Here is an 11329-nt window from a genome sequence, read left to right as displayed (position 1 = left end):
AGGAGGTAAAGGGTCATTAAAGTGGGAAAGGTGTGTGTGTGTGTGTGTGTGTGTGTGTGTGAAAGAGAAAAAGAGAGAGAAAGAAACTCTGAAGGATACCTCTCCAGAGAAGCTGGAGTCGCCATAGTTACACTTATAACACCTGAGGAGGGGAGAGGAGAGGAGAGAAAAGGAAGGAAAGAAGAAGAGAGGAGAGGAAAGGAGAAGAGAGGAGAGCAACAGAATATTATTCACGAGCTTCTCGCTTCATTTCTCTCTCTTTCGCCTCTTTCTGTCTATGGGCAAAGCCTTGCTGTCATTGTCTCATTGACTTCAGAAGAGGGCCCTGCCATCAGTGCTGCACTGAAATCTGGTGTGAACCCACATCTGGGAAGTGCAGTTAACAGGCAGGTCAGAGAAAAGAAGAGAGGGAGACAGAGGCAGAGACAGGAGAAGAAAGGAGACAGAGAACAACAGAAGGTGAAAGAAACACAGCCACAGAGAAAGAGGTGTTCACCTGAGAGAGAGGCTAGATAGGGAGGGAGATGGCAGATAAATGGAGAGAGAGAGTGTAGTCCAGACCCTGTGGGTAGGCCCAGGGTGTCAGCCTCTTGCTGTGAGCCCTGTGGTTTGTTAGTCAAGCACCCCACTGCTATTTAAGAGTGAGGGAGGGGTCGGAGTTGACCACATGGCCTATTGGGATCTGTGGCTCATCGTCTCTAGCATTCTGAGGGCTTGCAGCTCACTGAATGAAGACCTGCAATGGACTATTGAGGGAAACCGCAAAGCTGTTGCTCTGCCTCCACACACACACTCTCCCCTCAGGGGAGGAGCGCTGAGGAATGAAAGAAATTGTCGGGATGAGAAGAAATGGAATGTGCAAGATCATTATCACCCATAAAGCATATAGGGATAGATAAACAAGGAGAGCAACAAGGGGATATCAGCCAACATAAATATATTTTGAAATGATTATTTTATGACTTGTAATGATGGTAATAATAGAGACAGGCAATTTTCTGTTCCTAATGCATTTTATGTATTAAAAAGCAGGTGAGTGAAATCAATGATTTTGATTTGACACAGCTATTGCTTCTCTCCTCATTTTCAGTTCATCACTCTCGTATTCCATGCATGACTCCCCTTAATATCCCCAATGCTTATTCCACTATAATGGCTTTTACTTGGAAATGGGACATTTTGCTCTGTTTTAATTCTCATAATAGTAATGCATTTTGCACTTTCATTTTGAGTGAACATGACTTGCCCAGATCATAAACATGAATGAGATAATCTTGAAGAAGAGGTAAGGACTGTTAGAAAGGCTTTTACATTTGTCAGGATTAATCCGTATGCAACAGTACCAAAACCAGCATTTGACCGACAACAGTTTGGATGCAACATATGCAGACAGAAGCTGTATACAATTCATTCTTTGTCACAGACTTAAAGTGAAATTTCATTGATTTTGTGCAGTATCTTTATTAATTTTTAGCTTTACCTTGACAATTTGTTTGCAATTAATTCCGTCATTACAGTTTTCATGCTTGGATTTAATTTGTTAGTTATGTGGAATTCTTTGATCTGATATCAATTCTTACAAAATGCTGTCTTCTCAATACATAAAATTTGAATTACCTGGTGAGTAGAGATATTTTTTTCCAAAAGTATGGTTCACCTGGATGTAATGAGCCATGGTATGTATTTATTTTCATAATTTCCTCAAGTCTGAGGAGTGAGATCATGTTTATATATACAACACATCAGCTTAGTCTTGTTTGTTTGCTTGGTGGAGCGCAGATTTAATCCCAAACTCACTGCAAAATCGAGGTGGTTTGTTAACAAGAAAAACAAATGCTTTGTATTTTAACAGAGGAACAAGATGACACGATTCCCACCACCAGAGACAAAAACACTGCCTCTTGTTCTATAAGACAGGACAACACCCCAAATGAGAAAGCTGAATTACATTAGTGAGGGGAATTGATATTCTGACAGATCTTGTCTGAATATCAATGCCCCTGAGAGGAAAATGCCCCTGGTGAGAAGAAGAAAAAGGAACTAAAGCCGGGAAGGTTCAAGTACATCATCTGTCAGTCATTTTGCTCGGCTTCGGCTCTTACTGAATTTTTACATTTAAGTCGAGCATTCCAGTCCTCACTGACACGAACAGACAGGGCACACATTTTCATGCATTAGGCAGGATTTGTTGACATACCGAAATATTGTGCCAGTGCTGCACTTTTCACTTCATTTGTGCTCTTACAGTGGTTAGGTCGAAAAGGCCAGGAACCAGAAAATATTTCAGTGTGTGGTATATGGATCACTGAGTATCAAAAGCTCTTACTCAAAAGACCGAGGTTAGGAGGGAAGAAAATATCAAATAAACATGAGGCAAAATCCCCCTCCCTCATTGACATTGTAAAGTGATGTACATTTGCACATTTCACAAGCAAAATTCATAAGGTTTTAAAAAAGCAGCTTTATTTATTTGACTAAAACAGGGTTGGAGAAGACAAGAATGAATCATACTGTACTCATCCTTTTGTGGTAACTGCTCATCATCATCTCCTCCCTTCTGTCTTGTCCTCCCTGGCCTGCCGACACTGACGGTTTTTAAGCGAGTGTCTCATCCCTCGCTCTCTCCCTCTGTCATAATCACTGCTCTTTATGATCGCTTTGCCCTCTCTGCCCTTTCAAGATGCAGCGTGTGATGAGGGCTCTGGAGGACTGTGTGAGTAGGCTATTTAGCTATTCAGTTACACATCCCACGCTCTCTTCCTCCGCTCCCTACCAATACCTCTCTAGTGAGGACAGTGACTGTTTGCCCAGCTCACAAGGTCACACTCCGGATAGAGATGGATTGGCTCGGAGACTCATAAGAGTCTCTGAGCCAATCTGGTGAACCTCTAACTGAGTGCTTGATCCACCTCCGGCCTCCCTTGGCAACCATTCAGGCGCTGTAAATAAAATGAATACAATTAATAAATTACAGGATTAATGCCGTTATCTACAACAACAATCATGTGACTGTCTGCAGCGCATAAACTGAATGATTAATTCATAAAGGCTTGCTGCAGCCCTAGTATAAATGAATATATACATATATTTCATTTTGGCATATTGTAAATCTTTATCCTGAATAATTTGTAGACTAAAGACAAATAAAGACGGTCTATTAAAGACAAAATACCACCAATAAACTCAAACATAATATCACTCATAAATGTCAGTCTTGTCTTTTCAAACAGTGGCAAACTGGATCAGCAAGAGTAAGAAAAATTTATACATTAATTAAATTGCTGGTTGAATGCATACTCTTATTAATGCTGAATTTTGATATATTTTACGTTTATTTATGTCTTTATTTATCTATGAATTAATTAAAATGGTCATGCATTCTTTCATGCATTCATAGCTTGTGTACACAACATTTGGTCAGGTTTTACAAATGCCACCTGTACTTAAACTGTCACAGGGTAACAAACATCAAAGCCTGTGCGTGCTGTGCGTGCGTCCTCCTCACGCACCGCCCACCTCCGCCAGTTGACCTATGGGCTGCGCGATTCTCTCACACGGCTTACGTTTTCTTCCGCCTTCCGCGTCAACATGGCTGCATCCATGGCATCCCAGGCTGTAGCGAGAGGACTGCGAGCAGCAACCTCAAAACATTTGCTTCTTGACAAATGCAAGGTATTGTCGAGTTTTAATACCCTGGCAACCCTTTCCTGTCCCGTCGGCTTGTCCTTTGTCCGTGGTGGCGCGTCCGTCCCCGTCGTCCCCTCGTAACCTAAACACAGAGGGGGTGAAAGGGTAACGTCAGACGGCGTGACAGTCCGCTCATGTAACGGCACTCGCACTGTGGACTATTCCTCAGAGTTACAGTCATTGAAAGAAAAAATAATAAGGATGAGGACATAGCTCTAGGTTAGGCTTATTTTGCAAAGCAGCACAAGCAAAACTCCGCGCTCCTGTCTAAACGCTGCCTCCTGCGCACCTTTACCTTGACACTCTTGTTATGTGAAGGCAGTTTTACACATGTTGAGACGGTCATGTGTTGTGCTGCAAATGGCATTGGGTTGCTCATAGCTAAGTGAGTCAAATTAGTGTGGCACATGAAGAATAGGCTATAAAGTGCTGTCTTTCAAGAACTCTTTTAAATAGTAAGTTAAGGCTTTACTCTTTGTGATCGGTGTCTTCTGGGATGGATTAATGTTTTTGTCAAGCTGCGGACTGAGGGAGCAAGCAGCAAGCATCAGCCTAGTATGACATGTTACAAACACACTGAAAGGCGTGTGAGGAGAGGTGAACTGTACAGTGTGACAGTGTTTTCTGACTGCAGCACCACATCAGATAAAACTAGAGGAAGGGTTACCTCTTGCACTTTGATCCCACCGCAGCCGGGGAAAAAAAAGATCCCCCCCATCTTTTACCTCTGTTATCTGTGAACAACACAGTTCATGCCATTATGCCAATTGTATTTTTATGCATATAGCATATAATATGACAGCAACTGATGTTAGATACAGTTGCATTTACTACTGTCAGTAAATATGAAGATAATAATAACTTTTTGATCTTCACTTTGGACGTTTTACTGCCTGTAAAAAAATGTAATGTCAGTGTCGATGTCCTTACTGAGAGGACAGAACAGGGTGACTGTTGATACTCTAAATACTGTTAAGCAGGCACAGACTGTGTGGCGCTGTGTTAGCTGCTTAGTTGGACTTTTGGAACCTACTGCCATATTTTATTTTGTCGTCTTTGTCCTCTCTGCTTTTGCTGTGTGGCTGTGATAGATTTGCACTTTTCCCTGGACTTGGACAAAGAGTAGGTAAACACAGGAGTGAATACACTGTATTCCACCAGTGCCGGCCTCTGGCCAAATAGCCGGGTGCTTTCTAATGGCATGCTGCTTTTTGAATGATATTTTTTTGTTGTTAATGCCGAGTGCATCCACTGTAGTGTTGCTTATTGTGCTCTTCTGCATTTATTCTGTGTCGTTTTGCCAGAAGGAGACTATAGGCCAATGTCACAAAGATGAAAGTGAAACTTTTACACTAAGTGTCCAAGTGAGTAGCATGCCACTTTGTTGGTCTGCCTTGTCAGTAATACACATGGCGACATCCAAGCCATCAGATAAAACCGTACATCCACACAACTGGGCCAACAGCATTTTTCTTTCTTTTTGAACACATTACTGACATTTGTATTCACTGTAGGGACCATTCAATACACAATACACCCTACAAAGTGCAGTGTTACAAACACATCCACTGGATGAGAGCCACACATTTAGTTGATTAATTGACGATTATGCTGAAAGTATTTTAATGTTTGTTTTATATTGTCTAACTAGACTTTTGCCTCTGAAAGAATATTTGTTGATTTCATATTGTTATCTCAAATCTCTGAATAAAAAAAAGTTATTTTGCAAATAAGACAAAATACAGAGAACACTGACAATAGTAGTGTTTTTTATTTCTCTCTGATGTACTCAAAACAAAACAAACTGAAATTGTGACCCAAAAACCTCAATACAAACTGAATCGTGGCTTTATTAGACCCCTAATTCACCATCAACAATAATGAAAGTGTTTAGTTCAATAATGGAAAAGTGACAAAGGGAATTTTAAAACGTATTTATTACATCCACATAACGCATATTGTTATGGTCTTTGAACTTGTTTCTTAGGCAGCTTGTCTGGGCCTTGTTTGGTATTGGCCTTGTCTTGTTGGCAACTGAGATTCCCTCATTTAAAGTAGTCTAAGTTAATAAATAAAAGAAGTTGAATAATGTATTTAAACCAAAACTATGCAATTTCAGAACCAATAAACATCCTGAAACTAATGTATGCTTTTTGAGATTTCATGTTATGAGCCAGTATCAGTTTGTGTGAACCAGCCATGTTACTGTTTTCAGCCCTTTCTCCTGCTTTCCAGTGTTTGTTGCCAAAATAAATGCCAGACTCTAGCTCCTCCTGCTGCCTCTCTCGCTGTCTTTCCTGAAAATTCACATTAGCTGAATCCATGAAGTGAGTAGGGATGGTTATTGAGAACCTTTCTGAGCTGGAACTGGGTCTGCATTTAAAAGAACTGGGACATAATTTAGAAATCCGACTTTAGGTTCTGCTTATCGGTTCCTGTAATAAATTCGGTCCTTGCCATAGAGACCACCATTTGCACAGGCGGGACGTGCACTTGCATAGGCGTGTAGAACAAAAGTTGCCTCCGTATCAACTGGTAGCAATGGGGCTTTTTGCTGTGGCTGCCTGTCTGATGTTGAGTGCTGTGGGTTTTGGCAGGCAGTCGTCTCATGCAAAAATCTCCAAAGTAACTTGACAGACAGAATAAGCCATGATCATGACGTTCGGTTTTATTCCAACAGGGACAGCAGGCTAAACAAGCGATGCTACTTCCATGGGTTGTTTTGACTGCATAACACACAGAGCTGTTTGGAAGGGTGCGTTGATGTTCTTGTCCTCGCCTTTATTTTCAATCTGTTGATGTTGTTTGCACTGGACACAGACAAATGAATAACAATGACTGATAATAAAATGCTGCACATCCTATCAAAACATGGATCAAAGTTAAAGCTGGAGGAAGGTTTATTGTGAAGCCTGAAAAGTTGGATCTCCTTCACTTAGGTGGGGAATATCTGTGGTGTATGTACTGATATTATTTGAGTCTTGTTAAAAATGACCATGATATAGTATAGCTCTGTATTTTTTATGATTGCAGATAGAATAGGGATTCTGATGATAGCCATCTAATTATAGTTTGGTGATTTGTTGATGTAATATGTTTCAGATACGATAAGAACCAGAATCATTAAGCAGTCAAAACTAGAATCGATAAAAATCTACATTATACCCAATCCTAGCAGTGAAAGAACACATCAGCTGAGGCAGGTGGTAGAACTGAACCGAAAAAGCCAAATTCTGAGTCAAAAAGAACATGATAAGAAATGTAACAAAATACTGACCAATATAGGACTCACACACTGTGTGGACAAAAGTATTGGGCCACGTCTCTTTATCATTAAATTCAAGTGTTTTGTTCAGTCCCATTGCCACTGGTGTATAAAATCAAGCACTTAGCCATGCAGTCTGCCTTTACAAACGTTTGTGAAAGAATGGCTCGTTCTAAAGCACTCACTGATATTGAGCGTGGTACTGTAATAGTCATGTAATGGGATGCCACTGTTGCAGCAAGTCAGTTTGTGTAATTTCTTCCCTCCTAGATATTCCATGATCAGCTGTAAGTGGTATTATTGCAAAGTGGAAGTGTTTAGGAACCACAGCAACTCAGCGGCAGACCAGTATTTGTCTGTATTACCACTTCGGATTTATTGTATTGTAAGAAATGAATTATTAACTTTCCTCCCTTCCCATCCTTGCAGTTCACCTGGGGTAAACTCTAACTCTAAATTTGGATGGCTGGCCAGTAAAAACGCTTCATGAATGGTGATCTCTGAAAGAAAATCCAACTTGATGGAGCCTCTAACTGTTGCAGTGTCGCAACTGTTTGGCAGAGCACACACATAAAGAAGATTCACCTTGGTGTGCTGTCAGTCAGGTGGAGACAAGATTACATGATACTTTTATGCGTGTAGTGATTTGAGACATGCTTAAAAGGCCACACCAGTGTTTTTAGCATTTTCTGACCCATTTACTACAGTGCAAACATACCTTTCAGCTGACCATTTTCCAAAGCATACCCTTTTAGAGGTTTCAGTGTGGTTTTCCAAGTTTCTAGGTGGCCATTTCTTCACGTATATTTCAGTGCAGCATGAAAATCAGTATGAATTGAAACTTGAGATAGGTATTCCATCATGTTGAACATCCTTACAGGGTAAATGTTAATGTATTGTGACATTTTTGTTTAATCCCCGCATTGACTTGACTCTCTATTTCATACAACTTTCACCTAGATGTGGGCACGTATTTTTGGCTAAAGAAGAACCCTTATCAAAGAAACCTCATTAAAAACACACTTGTTCTTCCTTGCTATTTCCAAACTTGTGGTTCATCCCAGTGGATGTCATTAGACCTTGATGATGGATACAATTAATTGTAAGATTGCACTAATTAGGTACTGGTAAAAGTGCCCCCTAGCTCCATTTCAAACCTTTTAATCCAGGCGGAGCCCTCCTGACCTTTTTGAAGTCAAAGTTAAAAAGTGGGCTGTTGGTGTCCTTAGGCTTTACAAACGCCCTGCCTGAAGAGCTTTGAATGGCAAAATGTGTTTTCTATTGAATCAGTTCACAAGACAGATTTTTTTTTTTTTTTCTGAGAGACCTTTATCAGATAGAATTGTAATCTCTCTGTTTTTGTTTTATCCTCAAGCAAATTTGTTGTATTCTTGCCTTAAAATAGTATTGGTTGATATTGTTATCGTTAATATCAGTAGTAGTGTTGTTAGTATTAAAAGTATTAATTGTTGTTAATTACTTTTAACTGTCTTAAACATCACCCTGGTTCAAAGGAAATTCTGTTTGGGCATGTGAGATTTAAAGTGCTGCATTCAAAAAGGACAGAAAACGGCATAGATGTGGGCAGGCATTTAAATGAGAAGCCTCTCGTCCAGAGTCTAGTCCATTAAAAATAGTAAAACTTTATTTTTTCCCTCTTAACTTTCTGTCCATATGCCACATGACAAATTATGCTGCCATCTTTGAGAATTGATTATAGCGTCTCACCATGATGATCAGAATTTGCATTATTGACGTGGTTGCTCCTCTGATTGCCTGGCTGGAAATGATACTGGGTTGAAAATGTAAGCATAAAAAGTAAGGCAAAGGTTTCCCCCTCTGTGCAGCACTATTCTGATCAAGTCCTCTATAGGGGGCTTAGAAAAAGGCTTTCAGTTCAGCGTGTTTTTCATGCCATGCACACACAGAAATACACAATAGCAGGCACACATTTCTTGAATATGTATTTTGTTACACTGGCTATAGAGCTCACAAAGCATTATATTTTCACTTGGCTGGTATAATGAGGTACTCTTTTTTTTTTTTTTTTTTTTTTTTAAAGCAAGGCACCAGCTTCATCTGTCTGGATCAGGGCTTCAGATAGTGAATTTTGTATTCTATTGCACATATAGTTACTGAACAAAAATTTCTGAGTGACTTTTCTGCAAAATGGTAGGATTCAGTGTTGGCTTCCTGATGCTGTGCTTGATGAGCCTTTAACAAATGTATACAAACGTGTACACTATTGAGTTCTGCCTTTCTCACTTATTAATTTGCGTGGATGTTGTCTGAGCTGTTCCTCTTTGATTTGCAACATCAGTCTAATTTATTGATGGATTATTCTTTTCAGTGGTCGAAAACCCACTGCCTTCCGCGGCTGCCTCGCTGCTGCATACAACAGTGTTCACATTTCATCTACATGCAAGGCTCCACGCAATCTGCAACTACCTGGATATCTGCCAGCGTTCCAAACAATTGATCATCTTACTCAGTGTTGCATGCTATACCCCCCCCTCAAACCCACCACCCAACCTCCTTCAGGGATAAACTCATGCAGAACTTCTAATCTTAGGTTTTCTGATTGCTGTACCTGCTTCTGATATACATGCACACTCCATTACTTACTCACTTTCCCCCTCTCTCGCTCCCTCTCTTTCTTTCTCTATTTTGGGCCAGCTGCTGGGGTGATAAGAGTAACGATCGGGGATTCTCTCTGGTCCATAGCACAGTATCAGAGTGTGAGCTGATTGACAGCCAGGTATCTCCACAATAGAATCAAATCAGCCTTGACAGTATGTCAGCTCAGCTGAGGAATTCAATTTGCGATGATTTGTCAATAACAATGCGAGGGACATCACAATATTCAGACGGTTAGGCTCCAGGATGGGGCGAGTGGGATGCCGTGTCTTTTTTTCCCCCCACTCTCTCTCGCTCTCTCTCTCTCTCTTATAAATCAAATCTCCTGAATTCTTGTCTGCACAGCGAGATAATCCTCAGGCTGTTTTTCACTGTCGCTGCGCCGTGCTGAATTTGTAAACATTTGCTAAGTTTTTTCAAGGTGTTGCCGCTCAGTAGTGGCCCAGCAGTGTCGCAGCCCGGCATGGTAGGGAGGGAAACAGTGGGAAGAGAGAGGCGGCTCAATGAGACTCAGTCCTGAATATTTTACAGAGGGGGTGGAGGGCCCTCCGCTAGCAACGGTTTCTTTTGCTGGAACTTCAAACGACGGGCGGCTTCCCCATCTGTCTCGGCGAGAACACATTTACATTTCCTCCCCGCAAGGGATACTGGGGGACCAAGTTAGCTCTAACTGGATTTGAATATCGTTTCACCAAGGTTAATAGCCATTTCTGTAGCTGGTAAGAGGTGTTTAGGCTTTCTCAATAATTTAGAAGGGCTGCAGTCATTAGGAAATGTTGGCAGCCTCTGAAATGTGAATGCAATGAGTGAATGCACCCCTATCAGCTTAAATTCTGCTGCTGTTGTTATAGTGTAGATAATGAGGTAGAAGTGGGAGTGATGCTGTAAATTAGCTGAGAAAACAGTGGTAATGTTTGTCCAAAGCTGTAATTCATTAAAATAAAAGTCCAGTATGTTGAAGATGATGTTTAGCAGCCATACTAAGTTGTCATCATCTTAGCCCATATATTTAATCAAAGGTCAAGTGTAATTTTGCTTTCATATACCACAGTTGGTACCTGTGGATAGTTACCCTTGTAAAGGGCATGCATATCACTGACATGTCAGTTGGAATGAACTTTGACACACTGTAGTTGCTCATCCTTACATTGCTAGCTTCCCCAGTGTTATCTTCTCTTTGGTCCCGACACATTTGAATTTGACTCCATACAACCTTTCTTATTAACTATGCTAATTGCTGAAATCCCTATCTGTAGAGACACAACAGTCAGGGTTTCTCCTCTTAAGCCTGTCTGTGGGAGATTAGACCCACCCTGCCTTAAGACCTGCCAATGATGCAAATCTCACTGATCTAAATCCTAGAGCCATGCTCCGCTGCTCCTTGCTCTTTCTACGCTTCAGTTCAAACCCTGGCTCCCAAACAGACAGACGTCATTTACCCCTTTCATAGTCTAATGGAAGCACCATGCCCAAATCTCTTCCAACCTCCAAATGGCCTGAACATGACCTTGGCGTTTAAGGGCCAAGAACCAAGAAAACTACAGATGGGGGTAATGTGTACAGATTGCAAAACGTTCATATTTTGTGGGCGGCAGATCCCTTCTGAACATGCACATGCCTTGCTTTACAGCCGAATGGCCAATTTGATTTTTGTCATTTACAGGAATTTGCTCGAACACTAATACCTTTCCATAAATATACACTAGAATTTAAAACACAAATTCTAAAGCCGCTTAGTTA

General features: G+C 40.9%; 1 protein-coding gene across 2 annotated transcripts in view; it reads left to right on the top strand.

Annotated features, from left to right (window-relative positions):
• Positions 1-3567: 3567 nt before the first annotated feature.
• suclg2 (succinate-CoA ligase GDP-forming subunit beta) overlaps positions 3568-11329 on the top strand; it is a 96562-nt gene continuing 88800 nt past the window's right edge. For both annotated transcript variants that reach the window (XM_030052043.1, XM_030052042.1), the window contains exon 1: positions 3568-3672. In XM_030052043.1, the coding sequence (XP_029907903.1) occupies positions 3589-3672 (84 nt within the window). In that variant the 5' untranslated portion in view covers positions 3568-3588. The remainder of the gene's footprint in view (positions 3673-11329) is intronic.

The sequence above is a fragment of the Myripristis murdjan genome, chromosome 5 (assembly GCF_902150065.1).
Source record: "Myripristis murdjan chromosome 5, fMyrMur1.1, whole genome shotgun sequence".
Taxonomy (NCBI): Eukaryota; Metazoa; Chordata; class Actinopteri; order Holocentriformes; family Holocentridae; genus Myripristis; species Myripristis murdjan.
This window is presented reverse-complemented; position numbering and strand designations above follow the sequence as displayed.